Source organism: Crocodylus siamensis, chromosome 10, assembly GCF_052110815.1.
Source record: "Crocodylus siamensis isolate JL-2025a chromosome 10, ASM5211081v1, whole genome shotgun sequence".
NCBI lineage: Eukaryota > Metazoa > Chordata > Crocodylia > Crocodylidae > Crocodylus > Crocodylus siamensis.
In genome coordinates this window covers 29,401,166-29,423,213 of record NC_143404.1, presented here as the reverse complement: position 1 = coordinate 29,423,213, position 22,048 = coordinate 29,401,166, and the positions used below count along the sequence as shown (strand labels likewise).

At 40.3% G+C, this 22,048-nt stretch overlaps 1 protein-coding gene across 1 annotated transcript in view; it reads right to left on the bottom strand.

The window, feature by feature from the left end:
- DOCK2 (dedicator of cytokinesis 2) overlaps positions 1 to 21,013 on the bottom strand; it is a 514,744-nt gene extending 493,731 nt beyond the window's left edge. The window contains exons 1-2 of the mRNA XM_090064272.1: positions 20,806 to 21,013; positions 881 to 964 (exon numbers count right to left, since the gene is read on the bottom strand). Of these exons, the coding sequence (XP_089920398.1) occupies positions 881 to 964; positions 20,806 to 20,848 (127 nt within the window). The 5' untranslated portion in view covers positions 20,849 to 21,013. The remainder of the gene's footprint in view (positions 1 to 880; positions 965 to 20,805) is intronic.
- Between the last annotated feature and the right edge of the window lie 1,035 nt (positions 21,014 to 22,048).

Here is a 22,048-nt window from a genome sequence, read left to right as displayed (position 1 = left end):
TAGTCAGTCTCCAAGAGAATTTTTCTTCCAGCTCATCATAGGATGCCTGCATGGGACCAGCTACCTCGATTATTTCTGCCTTGAGTGAGTGCTTTCCAAGAAAATGACATGCCCTTAAACACCTCTGATAAAGTCTCTACAAGAATGACTATGTTATAAACCAAAACAAACAAATTTAAATTAACTTTGTGTACAGTGGTGTTTAACTGCGTTTTGGCCTTTTGATGCTACATCAACAAAATGAACATGTTATTGGTTTTAAAAGATCTAGAAATATAGGGACAGCACTTGTATCTTGCTGACTTTCAGGACACTTAGAGTTTGATAAACAGCAGTATAAAGGGAAAAGAAGTTAAACAATCCTTCTCTCTGGGCCTGGTTAAACTGGTAAGTTTGCAAAATGAAACTTCTGAGGAGTGAATCAATTTTCTCACCCTCTTTCTCTCTCCCTCACCTTATGCATGAGCTGTAAATATAGATGTGCAGATATCACATTTGTATACAGAGAGAGAGCGAGAGAGAGTGAGAGAGAGAGAGAGAGAGAGAGAGGTGATTTAGCCTCGGCTACCTGGTAGGTTTTAGGTAGCATTTGTTTATTCACTCTGCAACTCATGTAATGAAGACAAATGTCCAATGAGCACTCTTTATGTTTGTTCCATATCTAATGGTCACTGTCTGAGGGTCAAATAGAAAACAGCTTACTTAAAATGGAGATTTAAGTCATTAATTTAATGAAATATTTTTAAAGTAATAAAGTTACTTATAAAAATAAACAGGCGCTTATTTTTTTTATGTAACACAGGCAAAAAGTAAAAAATTCATGATGCTAATAATGATACAAATGTCAAGTATTTATGCAAGTTATTAAGCAAGTACTTACCATCACAGGACTCCAATATATGGACTACATCACCAATCTGGAGGGTTAACTGTGGTACTCCAGTACCTTTAAAATTGTATATGGCTGTAAAGGACAAGCAGGTAAACAATTCAGGTAGAGTCAATCTTTCAACATGGAAAAATTATCTGTATTTGTTAAGGCTTTCAAACCAGATGAAAAGACAGACAAAGGAAGAAGAAAAATTATAAGCAGTATGATGGAATCATGACTCAATGAAAGGATTTTTTCATGTTAGCTAAATCTGAATCCAGTCTCAAACAAAAAACAAAAGGTAACAGTAAAAAACCTTCATTCTATACATTGTCAAAAAATATCTGAATTAACTAGAATTGAATTTCAAAGAAATAGTATTTGGGTTGTGATGAGCCCAATTCAGGCAGACATTTAAGCACTTGATTAATTTCTATCTTTCTGTGCTAGTATTTTTTTTTTTTGCCACCCATAAATATACCTATAAATACACAGGCAAACAAGGTTCTTTGGGTAAATGTTATATCTTTTGTTAGACCAAGTAAATAGTTGGAAAAATTGCTGTTTGCAAGCTTTCAAACACAAACACCCTTCTTCAGGCATAGGGAGAGCTTGTTGGTTCTCCTGGATGGAATAGAAGCCAATATACAAATGCAGGTCTGTGAAAATGCAAATGCAAATGAGGATCAGAGGCAATGGGAGACAATAGGTGCAAGACCGGTAGGTGGAGTGGGGTAAAGAAGGGAATATTGATCTGGTGATAGAATGTGGTTGGTAAAATGTACAGAGGTTACCTGTGTTTATCAGCTGGTGGGTAGGTTATAAGGTGCCATAAATCCAATATCTATATTTAGTCCATGATTTTTTGTATCCAGTAGATTTATGAAGTGAACTTTGTAGACTCATCTACAAGAGGTGTTTTGTAAATTCCCTTTGAGGATTAGAATTGAGAGTTTGGACAGAGAGTGGATGTCTTGTGAAAAATGTGCACCCACAGGTAATCAGGTATTTTTTGTCTTTGATAGATTTTCAGGGTGTGTTCATTCAGGTATGCAGCTGTTGTCTGGTTTCTCCTACATATTTTCCATCAGGGCATTTAGTGCACTGGATGAGATGTTACTAAATTTCTGGAGGTGTGGGTGTAAGAGCCACAAATGGTGATGGTTCTGTTGTGGGGTGTAGTTATTGTGCGAGTGGCTGAGAAATGTAATACATCTCATCCAGTGCTCTGATAGAAAATACATAAGGGAAACCACAGGGATCAAAGCATTTAGCCTGAGTTTACTAATTCTGCCAACTTCATTTTTTTTTCTTAGGTAAGAAGTACGATCTTAAAGCAAGAAGATGTTTAATACAGGATGCGGAACATCTGAAAGTTGCTGTTTTAGGTTGTGGAATATGTTAGCACACAATACATGATTCTAAGAATCATCTAACTAGAAGCAACTCATCTAAACAAGGTTCAAAACCAGAGAAAACAAGCTAAGAGGCAGAACATTATTCAAGAAAGTTACAGAACTCTGCTTAAACCACTTGTTCATAGTATTTAAGGGCTGTGGCAGGCAGGATGTGGGCAGGATAAGCATTTTGTTTTGATATACACTAATCTTGGGGATGAAAATCATGTGCTAAATACTTTGTAAGCAAGTAGTTAAGTAACTAAGCCAAACTGTGATATGTTCAATAGCTGTAATGTGAAAATTATATCAACATAAATTCTACAGTAAGTGTTTATTCTATAATTTCTCATCTGCAATTAAGATATACATACACTACTCAACAGATGCTTTTTTGTTCCATTCTCTTCTCCTACCAATAAAACATGAACTCCAGACATTTACTATGGGGTAACAATGGCCCAGAACGTACTTCCTCTTCAGCATACTTAGCTGCCTTTCCCTCCCATTTTTATCCTGTTTGAATCCATAGCAGAAAGGAATTGCATGCTTCTGTCCGGTTAACACATAACATTTATGTTGCCACTGGAAAGTATATTCTTTAATAAAAGATGGATTTTTAAAAATAAATGTGATTCTTTTCATTTTTCTGTTGAATGCATTTTCCTTTTTATTTTATAGTTTATTTAAATTTTAAATTATAACCCACAATACTGCCACTTAACTTTAGTTTAATCTGTTAATATCATTTACCTTTTAAAAAATAGTAATCAATTAGTATGTTTATTGACAATGTTTTAAGAACTCAAGTGAGTCACAGCTACGGTCCATCTAGCCCATTACTGGGCTATGCTGGAGACACAGGGTTGCAGGTTTCTGCGACTACAGCTCACATGAAGCCCACATGAAGCAGATAGTGTGCAAGTCACCACATGGCAAAGCGCCCTGCAAGCAGCTGGACACCATGGCAGCCCACAACAGTGCACCTACCACGAGTGATATAAATAAGTTGCACAACTTTCAGCCTGGTACCATGGTACAAGATCTGGTGCTCCCAGAAGTTGACAGAGCTGCTGATCTGCAAGCTGTTCTTCTAGCACCTGGTGTGCAAGATCGTACTTCAAAATGGACCTGTACTTTCAGAGCTCAGCCATCATGGCACTGCAGGAGGCCAGTGGAGCTTACTTTGTGGGGCTCTTCAAGGACACCAACCTGTGTCCCATCTATACCGGGTGAAACCATTATGCCCAAGGGCATCCAGCTGGCCTGCCACAGCCTGGGGAACTGCAGTATCTCCCATCTTGAGCACTAGGAAAGAACTAATTGAGCTGTTTCCAACAATGGCAAAGTGGAAGTAGGGACAGAGCTGAACCAGGTATCTCAAGAGTAATCTATCCCCTATTCAATGTCCTCCCTGGCATCCACCATTTAGTTTAGAGATGACAGTGGAAACATCTCCAACTATCCTGTTCAATAGCCTCTAATAGATGCATCTTCCAGGATTTTATTCAGGCCCTTTTTTAACCTAGGTATGCTACGCAATGAACTCCACAAGTTAACTATGCATTGCATTAAAAAAGTACTTTCCCTTGTTAATTTTGAAACCTATCACCTACTAATTTCAACTCACTTATTACAAATGTTTCTTTTGTTTAAATAAATGAGACATTTCCTTTGTTTAATGAGGTCAATGAAAACATTTCCCACCAGATATCTGATAGGTCAAAAATATTTAAAGGAATTCTAGTTTTGTGCATTGCAATCAGGTCCAAATGCATCTTGACACAATTGTTAGTAAGAAATAATCCAGTAAATAAAAAGTATCATTAATTTCATAAAGTAATACAATTTAAAAATTAAAAATAGTTAAAACAAACATATGGATACAGTATATCTCTCCAGTTAACAAAAGCTAATAAATGTAAATATATTTAGTTGTAAATCAACACTTTCTAATATCAGCATTTCTTTTAGAAGAAAACTAAACAGTATAAATGCAAATGAGATGTAAATTAAACTGCTGACTTAAAAATAATTTGGATTTAAATCAGCCTATGCTTTTTCTTGCAATTGTGTATGTAGAAACCCAGGCTCAGGTATCCAATACTTATTCTATGCTATAATCCATTTGATGTCCTCATTTATCACTTCAACCATGTCCCTCCCTGAAAACTTCTCATTTGTTTCCACATAGTTCTTAGCTTCCAAGATCTGTTAGTTGCAGACATTTCCAAATCTGTAGAAAATGACTATATCTGTCCAGGCTACTCAACATGAAACTGAAGTTTCTTCCCCAAGTAGCTCAAAAAGTTACTAATTGGTCCTAGAATGATGCACAATGTGTAACAAAAATATTAAGTGAAAAATATTTCTGTTTTATTTTTAATTGCTTTCTTCTTCTTCTTTTTGGTCTTCTTTTTAACATTGCAGCCCTGAGGATCATCTTACATTTTGGGGCAGGATTAGTAAAACATCTTCTACCTGTGACACTGTCAATGCAGGGAAGTATATTGTACAATGAAGTTTCCCAAGGGTAACACAAACATTTCAACAGATACAAGACTTCTAGATGGCATAGGTGCTGAGTATGTGGGGGCCTGAGGGCCCTGGCCCCCCTCAGGAAAAGTGCTGTCAGCTCAAAGATGTAAAATTTCCCATTTGCCCATCATCTTAAGCTCCCCTCTCCGCTAACCCTGGCAAAAATAACAATTGGCATCTATGCATAGGTGCCCAGTCTGTCAAAATGTACCCACACTAAGCCTTATGACAAGTTCACTTGTATGAAAATATACAACCTATTTCTGAAACTTCTTCTGGAGCTGAACAGTTATGCCAACAAAGTTACTTGGTCTTTCACTGATACTGCCATTGCCATACAAATCTATTGTCTTTGTAACTCATGAAGCCTAAACAAAACATCAATGTTTATGCATACCATATGAACCTGAGGTTTAACTTTTTACTATATTTCTCCTTAGATGAAAAAGCAATTCACTACACCAGTTTTGCTTCTCACCTGACTGTTCTTCCCAACATTGAGAAAGAGACAGAGAGAGAGTAAGTACACATGCTGACAAACATTAAGAATTACCATTTGAGAATAAATAAAAAAAAGGAGAAAATATCAGATATACAAAGTATTATAAGGAAAGTAACAATTAATTAATGAATATTTGTAAAGGAGCAATTAAAATTGTAACACTATAAGCACACATGTTTATAAACTATAGATTTATACATAGCTGCTGCTAATGGTAATTCATGGGTCTTATTATAGCCATCTGTTCAAACCAGAATATAAATGGCTAGTCTTCATGCAACGTGTACATGAAGTCCTACTCTCCCTCCCTGCCCCTCCATCCTACTAAATGGGTTTGTACTGATCAGAGAATTTTGGCATCCTCATAACTCACTTGCTATCTTTGATTAGCATCTCCTGGACAAAAGGAAAGCAGTGGATATCACTTTTCTGGACTTTAAAAAAGCCTTTGACCTTATGTCCCATGATGTCCTCATGGTAAAATTGGAAAACGGAAGCCTTGAATAACCTACAGTCCAATGGCTGGGGAAATGGCTCCAAAGTCAGACGCAAAGAGCGGTAGTTGATGGAACCAAATCACTACTGGTAGTGACTAGTGCCCCCTTCTCGGGCCTGTATGTCTTTAAAATGTCTGGCGTCAGAAGTGAACTGGCTAACTGGGGTAGCATTGGACATAGTCTTTCTGGACTTTCGGAAGGCCTTCGACACTGTCTCTCACCCTGTTCTCATTAAAAAAACTGAGGGACTGTGGTGTCGACACCTACACAGTCAAATGGGTTGCCAACTGGCTGGAGGGCCGCACCCAGAGAGTGGTGATGGATGGGTCATTTTCCACCTGGAGGGATGTGGGCAGGGGGGTTCTGCAAGGCTCGGTCCTTGGGCCTGGACTGTTCAACATCTTCATCAGTGATTTGCGTGAGGGGGTAAAAAGCACCCTGTTCAAATTTGCTGATGACACTAAGATATGGGGGGGGGTGAGGGCATGCTGGAAGGAAGGAAAAGGCGACAAGCAGACTTAGACAGGTTACAGGGGTGGGCGGATGAGAATAGGATGGGATTCAACACTGACAAGTGCAAGGTGCTGCACCTGGGGAGGAAGAACCAGCACCATACCTGCAGGCTGGGGAACTCCCTTCTTGTCAGTGCAGAGGCAGAAAAGGATCTTGGAGTCATCACTGATGTCAAGATGAACATGGGCCGGCAGTGTGGGGAGGCAGTCAGGAAGGCCAACTGCACCTTGCCATGCATCCACAGATGCATCTCAAGCAGATCCTCCCCCTCTATGCGACACTGGTCAGGCCGCAGCTGGAGTACTGCATCCAGTTCTGGGTGCTGCACTTCAAGAGGGATGTGGACAACATGGAAAGGGTCCAGAGGAGGGCCACTCACACGATCAGGGGGCAGCAGGGCAGGCCCTACAAGGAGAGGCTACAGGACCTGAACCTGTTCAGCCTCCACAAGAGAAGACTGAGGGGGGATCTAGTGGCCTGTTACAAACTAGTCAGAGGGGACCAGCAGGCACTGGGGGAGTCCCTGTTCCCCCAAGCACCTCCAGGAGTGACTAGGAATAACTGTCACAAGCTGGCAGAGGGTAAATTCAGATTAGGCATTAGAAGTCACTACTTCACGGTCAGGGCGGCTAGGATCTGGAATCAACTTCCAAGAGAAGTAGTGCTGGCTTCTACCCTGGGGGTCTTTAAGACAAGGCTAGCCAATCACCTTGCTGGGGTCGTTTGACCCCAGTACTCTTTCCTGCCATGGCAGGAGGTTGGACTTGATGATCTGCTCAGGTCCCTTCTGACCCTACTAACTATGAAACTATGACACCAAACTATGGGGAAGAGTGTCCGTGCTTGAGGATAGGCTGGTGATCGAGGCCAATCTAGATAGGCTCACAAAGTGGGTGGATGAAAACCTGAATGGCATTCAACACAGAAAAATGCAAGGTGCTCCACCTTGGGGAACAAACCCACATCAATCTTATAGGATTGGCAGTGATACACTTGCTAGCACCATGACCAAAAGAAACTTGGGGGTCATGATTGACCACAAGATGAACATGAGCCACCAATGTGATACCGCAGCTGGCAAAGCAGACAAAACTCTGGCTTGCAACTACTGATGTATCTCAAGCAAGACCCAGGAAGTCTTCTTCCCACTGTACTCTGCCTTGGTGAGGCCGCAGCTGGAGTACTGTGTCCAATTCCAGGCTTCACAATTCAGAAAGGATGTGGAGAAGCTTGAGAGAGAGTCCAGATGAGAGCCATGCACATGATCAGAGGGCAAGATAGCTGGCCTTATGAAGAGAGGCTGAGAGCCATGGGACTCTTCAGCCTGGAGAAGCATAGGCTCAGGGGTGATTTGATGGCTGCCTGTAAGTACATAAGGGGTGTACATCAGGATCTGGGGAATGTCTGTTCACCAGGGCACCCCAAGGGTAGAAAAGGTCCAACAGTCACAAACTCCTAGAAGACTGTTTTAGGCTGGACATAAGGCAAAACTTCTTGACCGTCCATGTCCAACCACCCTTCAGAGGTGGTGCAAGCACCTACTCTGGAAGCTTCCAAGAAACATTTGGATGTCTATCTTGCTGGGATCCTTTGACCCTAGCTGACTTCTTGCCCCTTGGGCAAGGGCTAGACTGATGATCTTCTGAGGTCCCTTCTAGCCCTAATGGCTATGAAATCTATTATTATAATCTCACCTATATTTTCTGTGTCCTATAAATATGAAGAGAGAATCATGTTTTTAAAAAGATACCTCAGAACTTAAACCATTTCAATACTCCAAATAAAATGAAATTTCACTCCTACAGTTTTTTTTAGTGTTGGAAGTTTAATTGCTCCTTTCTAAATATTCATTCATTCTTACTTTCCTTATAAATAACGTATATCTCTGCTTCTGATGTTTTCTCCTTTTTCATTTGTTCTCAAATGGTAATTTTTACTGTTTGTCAGCATTCCATTCCATTTATCATATAGCAGCTCTGTTATATACTAGTTCCAAAATCTATTGTATTTTGCTTTCTGCATGCTCTCCAGAAAGTATATTATGCTGATCTTGATAAAAAAAAACCCAGCAAGGTTATGGTATGCATTGTTCCTGTATCGTATCCAAAGTGCTGTGAACCAGAAGATACCAATGCTTGTTTCTGGTCATGTCACTACTTTAAAAAATTGGGAGGAGAGAAAAGGTATGGTAAAGAAAAAGGAGGCAAGGGGAGAGGGAGGGAGATTCCGAAGAAGAATCAATAGAAGACAGGAAGCAGAGTTAAGGTACAGCTTACAGTGTTATAAACAAAGCTTAAAACTAGACTTGCTAAATACTTCCAAAGGGGAGGACTCAGTATCTTGTATGCCATTACCTGATGTAAAGTGTAAAATAATCTGCATTCATATTCTTTGACATGGATCTTGGCAATTTTGGATGAATATACTGCTCATGTATTTTTTTTCTTTTGTCAAAACTATTCATTAAAGTTAATGTTACTGAACAGTTTCAGTGAAAAATATGCTAAATTCACAAAGCAGAAGGAGAGAATACAGTAGTTCACCCATTGTACCCATTAGTCTGGGCAGTCATCTAAGATAGTGGGGTCCAGGTTCAATTCTATCTTCTTTCTGAGGATATTCAAAGGCTACTATCTTCTGTAAGACTTTCCTCACTCTCATGTTGTAAGGTATTCTGGAGAGAGTATTCTTAAATGTCTCTTACTGGCCCATTCCTCTTTACGTGTAGTAATCAACTATTCATTGTGGGGAGGGGGAAGGGTGGAATCTACAGCCTAGCAGTTAGGACATTGACCTTACAGGTAGGAAATCTGCTTTCCAGTTCCTGCTCTGATGAATTTTTAGGTAATCCTTGACAAATGGATTTGTCAACACAAGTGATTATGAGCATCCTGCCACAGAATAACCTATAGGGTAATGTCTTTTATATTCTCCTAGAAGGTGACAGCTGCAGGCTCAAATCCTCTCATGCAAGGAGGGATTTTAACGTCATTTTCCTATTTCCAGATGAGTACCTTCCTTAGTGGGCTATTGGGTAGAAAGTGTACACAGATATAATCAGCTTCTCTTTTGTATTCTGAATGGCTTATATAGCTGTCCCTTTTGTGGTTAAAACTGCTGCAATTGTAATTGAACAAATGCTTGCCAGTCAAACCAGAAATTTTGCTTGAAACCAATTAAAAATCAGAAGTGCGTATGTGCACCACATACACCCATGCTCATTAAATGCTATGTATTTTTTTTTAAATGCACAGATAAAGTAACAACATTGAAAACAGTCACTATGAGCTAGGATTAATACCAATTACCTTTCACCCTTAACTAAAAATAAATGAATCATCCATTCATGTTCTGAATAGTGTTGCCTCATTTTAATTGCTTCCTTTAGTACCAGTTAATAACTTAGAACATACCCAGCAACTGTCAAAGGAAGTGGCTCAACTACACAAATGAAAAAAAAACAAACCATAACTAAATGAGTAAGTGGAAATCTACAGATAAAACCAATTCCTTTTAAAAGTTTTGATTGTCTTGTTTATGAAGAATTTATATTAAGAGTTTAAAACCTAAATGCAATAAAATATTTCATGGTATAAATAGAACTGAACCCCAAGTAAGTTTGCAAAAAGTATAAAATTCATCACTGAATGAGGAATGGAAATATAGAGAAAACAATTCTAAATATCTTACTCAATTTAACAGGCAAATCCAACAACTTAATAAGTTAATAAGCCCAGTTATTCAAGGAGGTACAGTTCACAGCAACCAGTCAAATGTTAATGCACCATACCACCCAGTTTTCCAATTATTAACTGAACAGTTAAAGTGTTTATTTAGCACAGTGGTTCTCAAAATCATAGGCTCAAGACACCCCTCAGGAAATGCTAGCTCTTGGTTTTCACTCATTTTTTTAATACAGAAACATGATAGAGGAATTATTCTGTTGCAAACAACTCAAAAAGACCAGAACAGGTCAAAATGGTTTTAATATTATTGATTTCTATCTAATATCTCTGGCTTTATCCTGTAAATCACATTTGCACACCTAACAGTCCTATCATTGCGCGATACCCCATAGCACCCTCAAATGGACCTTAGGAACTCCGCAGTGCTGTGGCACCCTGACTGAGAATTATTGGTTTAGCTATTTGTACTGGCCATGATAAAGAAGTGAGACCTGTATATTATGCTGATCTTGATAAAAAAGATAAAGAGTAGATAAAATAATACATGTGCAGCCACCATAAAACTTAGGGTGTCAGTGTAAATAACACTAAGTGAATGAGATATGAGCAAGAAAGCATGGTCTAAATATAGGCCACATGTTTAAACAAGTCATTTTTGAAGTAGGAGCACAGCTGCCACCAGTTCCTCAGCCAGTGAAATATGAAAAAAAAAACAACCCTGCTCTCAAGGCCCCTCTATAAACCCTTCACCTCAGTCTGCTCCTGAAGACTTGTTTCATAATGAGGGTTCCTTGCAGCTGACTAAGTCTTCCGTATTGTGGGAACAGCATTCCAGAAAAGGGTGTTTCAGCCTTACGACCCCTTTGGCACTTGTTCAGGGAGACTACCTAAGTAACTCAGTGGCAATTCAGGATCAGTAACAGGCATCTGTTAGATACCCACGGCTGCTGAAGGTTGAAAGAAACTACTTCATTACTGTAACCTTTTACCAGTGCTCCTCAACCCAAACCTCCAATATGCATACAGATTAATAAACTCAAATTGTGCCAATCTACCACCCAGGGTGGAAGCAGGGGAGGAAGGTGAGGGGGGAAATCAATCCCCCAATTATTCTGTAAGCTGCTAAGTACCCTCAAATGTTTACTGACTTTAATGGGAGTTGAAGGCACATTTTATTAGCTCAATCAGGCTGCAAGCCAGTAGTGAATGCCAGCTTTAATGCTGACCAACAGAAAGTTCATTCAGTCACAGGTCAGAAACACAGAAGAAATATATTTAAACTTTTTCTCTAAGAATCTCTTTGCTGTAGTTTTTGTTTAAGTCAGTCTCTCCTGCTTTTCAGATCAAATGTCATCTGTAGTGCCTGCCATTTCATCTTATGTCCTAAATTATTTGTCCTATTTGCTTTTTGCTGGTTTGATTTCTTTGCCCTCGCAAATGCAGAATTACCAAGGTACGATTCAAGCTCAGTACCTTGTGAAGTCTGTATTGGATTTACTGCCATGTTCTAATGAATAACTTGAGCAAGACTTGTGTTTGTTTTTGCACTAAAATACTGGTATCGTCTCACCAAACAGTCCTGTTGGAGAAACAAGACATATTAAAAACCTCTTGCTAGCCTGTATTTTTCAAAAGCTTCTCAAATGACTAAGCTATCACGTGGGAAGCCTGAAATTTGAACCTGGAAAACTATGCATTTTGTTATTTACCATTTCTCTCTCATAACATTTATCCAAGCTACTTAAAATGCAGATCTACTCTTAGGAATGCTAATATAAAATTGTACCTTCTAACTTGAGAGGCCACCACCTTACTTATAAGCATCAGTCCTATCTAATCATTAAGGACAAAAATAATATTTGGATCTTTTATTATCATTTGCCATGTGAATAGCATGCACTGAATTCTGCTCCCTTCTGCTCACCAGAAGCAGCATTATTAACTCCGATTTATTTAACCATGACTATTGCAAAGCGTGAAAGGCACAGCGCCAGCATATGACACTAAAAATCCCTTTGAATTCTCTACTCCTGGGCTTTGCTTTTCCACCATAATGGAATTTTATTGAGTTATATAAGTTATATATCCTGTGCAACTGCGGTGAAAATACTATGTTTCCAGTATGTCAGAGCTCAATTTGGCCTGTAGTTAGCAGTGTGGAAAAAAGGATAAAGACAGCTTGATTCTCATGTCAGAAGCTATAATTCGAAAGCTAGCAGATAAGCAAAAATTTCTCATTCTTAACTGATGGCCTTTTGAAGATCTACATGGTAATGCTTAGTCCCATTCTTAGGCAATTCTCAAAGTACAGCCATTTCATTACTAAGTTATTGTTTGCTTGTTTTTAACAGGGCACTCAAAAGTACGAACAAGAGTTATTTCTCAAAATGGAGCTGCAGCAGAACAACTTGATGTTGCACTGGTCTGTGTCAGCTCAGAATATAATGCAAGGCAGCTGTTACATGATTTAGGAATCCTAGATGAAGGGGTGAACACAAGAACTTCCACTCAGTCATCAGTTTTATTGGCCCTGCTATACCCAGTAATCATTTTCTATGGTCTTCCTTACAGAATAGCATTCTATGTACAAACTACTTATGTAAATACAGAGCACTCATGCAGCAGTGATTTTATTATATGCCCTCAGCTTCAAGGGAAGAATGTTGCATTTGCCTCTTTTACTTCTACTGTTTTTATATAAATTCTACCTTTAACCTGGAAATCCAGGGGGAAAAAAGGCAGCTAAACATTTTCCTCAGACAGGATTCAATACTACCTCTCAGTTTACCATTAGAATTGTCTTCTACTGGATAAATGCAAAAGAAACAAGTACAGAAAGAAGTAAACATGTTGCCTAACTACTAATTAATATCTTTATATGTAATAACTGCAACTCTCTAGAACTAAGTCCAGACAGTCAGAAAGTGCAAGGCTGAATCGATTTAGTCTTTCAGGTTAGTCTAAGCTGCACACATTAAACTGAGAAACCATTGCGCAGACATTCACTTTTGATTCAGGAAATGCAGCCATATGCCTGCAGAGGCTCAGGCCAGAAATTGGAGGATGCTAGAGCTCTCTACTCAGGGCCAGGGAACATTAATCCCCCTCCTTGGCCCCAAACCCCAGCTGAGGTTTGCTGGGGGAGTAGGGTGCAGTCCCTGCTTGCCCTTGGCCCCCAATCCTTCTCTACTGGAGCAGATAGCACAGCCCAGCCCAGGGCTGGTAAGCATGTTAGGATGCTGGGGGAATATAACTTGAACCAGAAAGGCATTTGAGACAGAAGTTTCATAAACTGGCTTGACCCAAATCCATTACATCTGATACTGAATTCAACCAGGTTTATCTTAAACTAGTTTTAGCCATTTTGAAACTGGTTTTTGTGCACTGAACTTCTGTTCTGTTCTGTTCCAGGTTTAAATCAGTTTCTGATTATTTAAACCAGTTTATATGCAACTTCTGTCCCTAGCTCAACTGGGTGTTAATAAGTTCTCTCTCTCTAAACTGTACTCCTATATTAAAATCTTCACCAACATAAATGTGTTCAGAGCTAGGAAAGTCCCCAACACGTCTGAATGTGGTGTGGTCCTACTGAGGTGACAAAACGTATAACCTTCAGAGACTTTATTATCTATGCTAACTTCTCTTCCCTCTCAGATTACCATCTACTTTTTCCATTTTTAAGATATTCACCGACAGTCTGCTCACAAATTGGACCCCAGAATGGACTCTTTTCTTAGAAAGCACAAAAAATAACTTCCCATCTTCCAGAGCAATTCAGGCTATCATCTCCTACAGGGAGAATTCAGAATCACCAGTCCAAAATCCTCTACATTCTTCACCCAAAAGCTCAAATCAATTTCCCTGCCCTTCCCTACCCTATCAATAGCTAAGAATAAAAAGATGTTTTCTTGTGTCCACTTCAGACATCCTCATATTAGATTACAAGACCCTGTAACTAAATGTTCCCACCACCTCTGCACATCTCTTCAGTTTAATAGCCTGTCAATGTCAAAGAGGCATGGAAAGAAGCATATTGGCAGAGGTGAACAAGTCTGCTAAGACAGACCTTAAGCCAACACTGAAGTGAGAAACGTTGTTTGTTTTTAACAGGGCACTCAAAAACATGAACAAAGATTTTAAAGACCTTTAGTCTCAAAGCTGTGGAAAAAGCCCCAAAAGGGTTACTTATCTTACTACAGCAACCTCCAAAATTTGCTCTGCATAACTTCTCTAGATCTCTAATTATTTGTAAACCTGGAATGTCTTTGTAGCTCCAAAACTCAGTAATATTCATAGCAGAAAGTTATTTTTTCTTATTTTTCATGGATTATAAAAATGTACTAGAAAAAGGGTCCTATATTTAAGTACTCATATAATTGGTATTTTACTGTTGTTGGGAAATTCCTTTTGGGTGGTGATCTGTAGCTTTTGTAAACTCAAGTTCACTTCACCAGATGCTATCTTATTTAGATAGTCTATAAAAGTGTACATCTACCCTGTCTAACCTTAGACTAATATGGTTAACTACACCTCTATCTGTTTTTGCCCTATTTAGAAAATTTGATGCGTCTCTGGGTTATGACCTATATTTCTGGATCACAACATGATAAGGGGTATTAGATTGGAAAGCCATCTGAATTACATTCCTAGCACTACTCCTGATCTGCTGTTATGCGTAGAGTAACACTTCCATTTTTCCCATTAGAATAGTCAGTGTTGTTCAATAACAGTCCTCTAGGCCCATTCTGAAAGGAATGCTTGACATAATTTTCAATTTGAGAAATTCTAGGCTCATCTACATGTGCCATTAGTGTGCAGCAATAAACTCAAGCTTATGGCTCCTCAGTTTATTGCTCCTGGGAAGCACCCAGGCACACAGTTTACATGTGTGCCCAGACCACAGTACACAGAGCAGGGTTGCAACAGCCTCAGCTGGCAGGAGGTCCAGGGGGTCAGCCTGCCAGCCTAGGGCTGCTCCAGCCAGATTGAATGTGCTGCAGAAGGAATGGCTGGGGTACAAGGGTTCTTCAGTACAGGACTAGCCAGCAGGCAGCCCATGCCTGAAGCACTTTCATGCCCCAGCCAGCTGGGTCACTGTGCACTGCTGCATATGAAAAAATTCCACAGCAGGGTAGTACATAGTACTTGTATTTACAAGTACTACCCTGTTGCAGGGTTTATTAGTTTCATGTGCCATAATAGGGGTGTATGTATAGATGCTAAGACATTTACTGCACAGTTAGTGAGTCAACTTCACAGTAAAGTCTGATGTAGACGTTCCCACAGCTAGCTATGTTAGTCCGAAGTCGAGTAGAAAGAAGCGTAGATTTGTACCTTACAAGCTAACCAAAGTAGATATCTATATAACCTGACCTGAATTCAGACAGGGTTTCCCAATGTATTGAATTTCAAAATAGATTGCAACATCTGCTCTTTAGGAAGAATGCGCTTCAGCATTCTCCTATAGTTCATTGCTCAGTGGGTTAAACGTAAGACTAAGGTTTGACAGGGCATTTCTCTAACAATGGATATGAACCCATTTGACATCCAGGTGGGCATGCACAGCTACATGGTCTTTCTACTATGCTTTACTATTTTATGCCTTACATAGAAGGGTCACTATTTTACCCACACTAATGCAGAGAGGAATACAGTGTTTGCAAATTATCACCAAGGAAAAGCACTGAACAGCACGTGTTACTCTGTATTTAATAACTGACTGCCTTATTTATCAAATAAGTATGCTATACCTACCCACATTGCTGCTTCCAATGGCACAGTGTATTAAAGATGCAGGCAGTAGCCCAAGACATTCCTGCCCTCAGATGCTTTATATGTCCTTTATTATTATTATTCACAGTGCTAGTTTCTCATAGTCAAAGGCAACAGTTTGCTCCTTTGAACAAATTTCAAATATAGTCGAGTGCTAACTGATTCACTCTGTTCCTAATTTAAAGCAGGAAATGGATTTGAGATGTTGTGAAGTATTAAATAGCTACTTTCAAAATGTTTTTCTTCTGTTATCTTTATCATATTCATGCAATTACAATTACTGCCTGTGGCAGGGCGGTCCCTAGGAGTGCCGTGACCTCCCCTAGTGCCCTTGTCTGCCGTGCCAACCTGGGCCTTGAATGCACCCTCTATCTCGCCCGCCACATCTTTGATCTTATATTGTTAATGGGAGGCTGCCTTCCTGCCCTTCTTGGCACGGGGCCGGTCTTGCTACACCGGGATTCCATTCTGTTCCTTGTGCTGGTCCTCTCCCAGGGCCTACTCGATATGCTCGCCCCCTCTCCCAGGCCTGCTCAATATATGCGCCCTCCTTCTGGGGCCCCTCTCAGACTGCGCCCACCCCGGGGCCCCTCTCAGACTCCGCCCTTTTGCCCAGCCCGGGCTTCTCAATGGGCTTACTCCCCTCTTGGGGCTTCTCAATCACAGGCAGTGCGCAACTCAGGCCTGCCTCCCGTACATCCCGCGGTCACTCACACTCAGGCCTGTGCTTCACGCTTCCCACGGTCTCTATGCCTCAATAGGCTTGCTCCCCTCTCGGGGTTTCTCAATTACAGGCAGTGCCCGACTCGGGCCTGCCTCCCGTATGTCCCACAGTCACTCGCACTCAGGCCCATACTCGGGCCTGTGCTTACGCCACTCACGCGCTTGCCCGCACCGGGGCCTGTGCTTGCACTCCTCGCGCTCCTCACCCGCACCTCTCGCGCACCCGCCCACACTGGGGCCTTCTATGCCCGATTCAGGCTTCCTGTGCTCGCGCTCCTCGCCCGCACTCGGGCCTGTGCTCGCGCTCCTCACCCGCACTCGGGCCTGTGCTCACGCCTTTTGAGCGCCTGCCCACACTGGGGCCTTCTATGCCCGATTCGGCCTTCCTGTGCTTGCGCTCCTCGCGCCCCTCGCCTGCACTCGGGCCTGTGCTTGCATTCCTCGCGCTCCTCACCCACACTCGGGCCTGTGTTCGCACCTTTCGAGCACTCGCCCACACTTGGGCCTTCTATGCCTGACTCGGACTTCCCAAGGTTGGGGCTCAGGCGGCCTTAGCCTCACCTGGCCCCCAGACCCGCCTTCTCAGGCCTATGCCCCACTGGGGCTCTTCCCAATTGGGGCTCGTCCTGATATCGCCTCCGCTGGGCTGGGGTTGGGATACCCCACTAGCTCAGACTCACCTTCCTGGGCCTACACCCCACTGGGCTTCTGCCTCTACCGAGCTCTTCCCGAAGCTGCCCACACTGGGCTGGGGTCGGGACACCCCCACAACGCAGCACCCTCCGTGGTGCCAGGAACTTCCCCTCTACCGGGGAGCTCCCTTGAGGCCTCCTCCACCCCTATAGCCTCGCCCAGTCCTCCAGTGTAATAATCACAACAACCAAACCAAACAGAAACACAAGGCCCCTAGGCCATAACACAAATCTTAGGCCAACCTGGCTATCCTTCTCTCATCCCTGTCAGGGTCCTCTCCACCCTGTATCCGCACACTGCTGCACAACACTGCCCTGCTCACTCTGGCAGAGCTCTTACTCCTTAGGCTGCCAGAAGGGAACAGCTTCCTCTGTTTATAAAGGCCAGGCCAGGCCCTCCCCCCTGGCGGTCAGCTGACCCAATTAGTTGCTTTGGCAACTCATAGCTGTGCTGCCCTATTGAGTGGCAGCTAGGCCTATGTCACCACCATCAGTAGCAGGCTCCTTAGTGCCCTGCTACACACCATTATCTAGTAGCAGGCACCCTGGTGTCCTGCTACACTGCCTTACTGCACACTAAGTGCAATGAATGAATACTTAAAACTATTCTGATATGCCCTCTCCCCAGTGCTTAAATTAGGGTTTATGCCTATAAATAGACCAAGTCCTGGAACACCTTACACATGAGCAAGTTATCTCATTGATTTGAATGAGGTGACTCACATGACTGCTGCAAATATGATCAGCAGTATAAGTATCTGTTACTCATCTTTCTAATATGATGGGCTGCTGTTTGAATATCTAACCCAGTCATGAGGCCAAGTTCCAGATTCAAGAAGGAACTAACTGCAATATCTGGGAACAGTGATAAAGTAACAAACAGTGAGTTTCAAAATAGATGAAAAGATTTTCTGTAATTTTTAGAGGCAGTGTTAGTAACTTAGATTGACACGCAATAAAATGTAAATAGTAACTTACACTGTTCTATTACCTCCTGTATTAGAGCTGCCTAACAATTGATTTGGTCAATTTTAAATCATGTACTAAAAACATAACTAAATGCAGAAGACTAAATTAAAAAATACTTAAAGTGTTTCTCTTGACCAGGGTATTATTACTAAAACCAGAAGTCCCAGCTGAGTAAATTCTTTTAAAACAAAATATAGTAAAATTTGGTATAGTATAGTATTTTGTAAAATATAATAATTTGGTAAATTAGTCACTAAAATCTTAATCAGTGCACTGAACCCCTACCAGACTTTCATTCACTTCCATACAAAACACTTTGGATAATTCATCGTCTGTTAGTATAATCAGTCACTTCCAAATATATAGGATTACTCAGTCACACTGGAATTTGTTCTGATCTATGCCCTCTGCAGCACCTGCAAAGCCAGGGGCTGCTTTCTGAGTGTTGGACACTCTTCAGTTTTTCCTGGATGAATATGGCAGACAGTTCTATACAGTACATTAGTTCATAGTCTATTCTGGGGATGACTGCATGCATCTCTTTCAAAATAATATAATTTATATTTAGCAATAAGACATCGTTACTAATAATCAACTTGCAGTAATGTGTTAATTACATTACAGGTTCAAATTGTCAAGTTGTTAGTAATTCAATGCATTATGAAAAAAATTCCATAGATAAATGGTGTGACTTTGTTATGGCTTTATAAAGCATGAGTAAGCAGAAAAATGCTACAAATTCTACAAAAATATATACACACATTAAAAATTAGTAAAAATATGTCAGAGAAGCATATTTTTTTAACTACAGTAGATCTGGTAACCATACTAACCTTTCCTACTGATACTAAATTATTATACTAATTTGACCGGTCAAGGTGCTGAGATTTTGTACACTGCTTAATGTATATTTATTTCATCAGACAACCTTTGCTGAAGAAAACATTAAATTAGTATTTTTCATGTAAAAAATAAACTACTTATTTCCTACACTAAAAATCATGTTTCATACTATCGTTTCTGCTAGAAAACGGTGCTTACAAATATCAAATGGCTTCTCTAGTACAGGTGGAAAATACCAAGACGACTCTCATATCTGCTTTCAAATGCACATCATGGTTTCAAAAGAATTCAAAAACCACATGGGTAAGACATTAAAACTAGACACACTCAAAATTTGGAACAACATTTTTGTAGTTGTTCAAAAACCAGAACCTACTATCAAGCGAAGCAGCAGATTCTTCACCTTCACCAATACCAAATAGGTCTAGTAGTTATAATTTAATCAAACAAGTTACTGGGATCAGAGCATCAGAAACTTGCAGAAATATATTGAATTGTGTCTTATAGGGGAAGTTAGACTAGATGATCTAAACATCACTACTTTAGCATACAACAATCAAAGAATTAGCAGCTTTTATTTACAGTGATGAGAACTACATAGAAAAATCTAAGCACATAGAAACTACAACGTTATCTCTATAAATAAATGCAGACCCTTAGATATTTGTTTTAATTAATAATTTTTTTTTTAAATCACTCATATACACTAGAGTAATTTTAGGTCATACAACTGATCAGCAGCATATAAACTGAAATATAGCATCTTACACAAAACCAAATGTAACAAGCCAGATAATTTTGAATTTCTGTGTTCTGGCAAACAGCTTAATTGAAACATGTTTCTGCTTTGCAGCCATATAAGACTGAAACAGAAAAAAAAGTAATCTTAGTTCATTAGTTCTGCAGTGCTTTGAACTGGTACAGGATACTTAGATTATATCATTTTGCCACTTCTGTGCTTGGAAAATGAAAATTATCATTACTGGGAGAAATAATAATTTGTTTTTATTAATTTCCTAAAATAAATATTAAAGCTTAAACATTTAATTCCATATAATTAAACAGGTCCTATGATATGAACCACTAAGAATGCTTTTTAAATGAAACATTCCTTTTATATTGTAGTGGTAAGTTAGGGCTCCTGACTACCAAACAGCAGACTACATAATGAAATGAGAAAAACAAATCTTGTTAAAGTTAAATGAATGTTCTTAAGTCACTATACATTTTTCAGTGTTCTGTTTCAGTTCCTAATTTTCAACATTCTTGACACAGCACAGTTTAAGACAATGATGAACATCATGTTCATTCCAGAAAACTGTAGAAACTAGAGTTGGAAGAGACTACCCTTCCAGCCAACACAAGCTTGTAAAGGTATCTTATTTGTTGGAGCTTTTACAGTATCACTATTAACAAATGAGGCAGTTCATCAAGGTTCAAGAAAAAAAACCCTGTATTTAACCCTTACTCCCAGCCAGTGTCCCAATAGTTATGCTTTACTGAGTGCTGAAATGGGGAGGCACACTGGAGATCCAGCATTTCAGGACTGCCAATCTGATTCTAGCACTAATAGCAAAGAGTATGGTAAGAAAAAGTTCAACACAACATTAAACTGATACTCAGAAGATTCATGTCCTTTTTCCTAGGACTCATTAGCTGTTCTGTAACAAACTACTGTTTTCTCTTAAAGCCGTTGCAGTAATGCAGGGGAAGAGGGCTTGTTGAACTACAAAATACGTGCCCACATCCTGCTCTAAAGCTGAGCCGGGATAAAACTCAAATGGCAGCTACATGTTACGTACCCACACCATTCTTTTCCTTGTCAGTCTTGCGCCATCGCGCCATTGCATGTGTGCTGGCAGGCTCCAGAGGATGCCAGCTAACAGGAAAGCCACTGGACGTGAGCAGGAAACTGCAGGAGTCGTGTGAGGGAGGCACTTGGAAGCAAGAGCTGATTCCCACCCACAGTCACCGATGAAATAGGGGAGGCTGGTTGGTGCAGCTGCTACTGCTGTGTGCTTTGCTGCTGCTCTCACAGTTTCCTGCCTTCCTTCCTCTTTTTTAAAACTCAAACTGAGAAACTTATAGTCAGAAGTGTCATGTGGGGGGAGGGGACATCTGATTTGGGTACTTTCATAACATGACTGCAACAGTGACATTAATACAAGGACTATCAATCACGTATAACCAAACCCAAGACTCTCCCTCCCAGATCCCTTCCAACTCTATGACTGGTCCCATATAGGCGAGAACACTTGAGTGCAAAACCTGGTTAAAATATTAAAGCTGTTAATGATAACCATTTAAAATCTTGTACTGCAAGATTGAACATTTTCTTCCAAATGTTCCCAAATTGTGTTATAGCCTTAAACTCCTCCAACTGACTGAAACATTCTGGTATGTTTGCCTAGTTTATAAAATGAACTTTTATAAATTGTACACACATTCCAAGTTTCAAAGGTCCCTCCACTGTGGTAATTAAATGCTATGATTTTCATTGTAAAGCTGCAAAACCACAATTCTAGAAAAATACAGCATACCCCCTGTAGTTACAACATGATCTTACATGATTTGATCTTTAAAACATACATACAATTACCTCCCTTATAAAAAAAAGGCTCCCTTTAAAAAATTCATAAAAACACAATTATATACAAAGACATCATCAAGGTGGTCAAAATGAGCTTGGAGAACAAGAAATTAAGGTCATCATAAATAACGTCACCTTAACCCATATCTTGGGATTTTATTTTCTTTTTTAAAGGTAACTGAAATTGAATTGAATCTTTTAGATGAAATTCTCCCTCTTTTGCCTTTGCCCCCTCTCAAAGAATTTGATCTTTAGTGTCTGAGGATTACATCAAACACCTAAACTCCTCCAGCCCACTACCCTATGCTCCTTATCCATGTGGGCACCAATGACATGGCTTGGAACCCTCCCAGCTGGGTCATGAAGTGCTACAGGGATTTGGGAGAGGGGCTTAAGGGGTTGGGTGTGCAGGGTGTTTTCCTCAATCCTTCTGGTCTCTGGCTATGGGCTGAGGA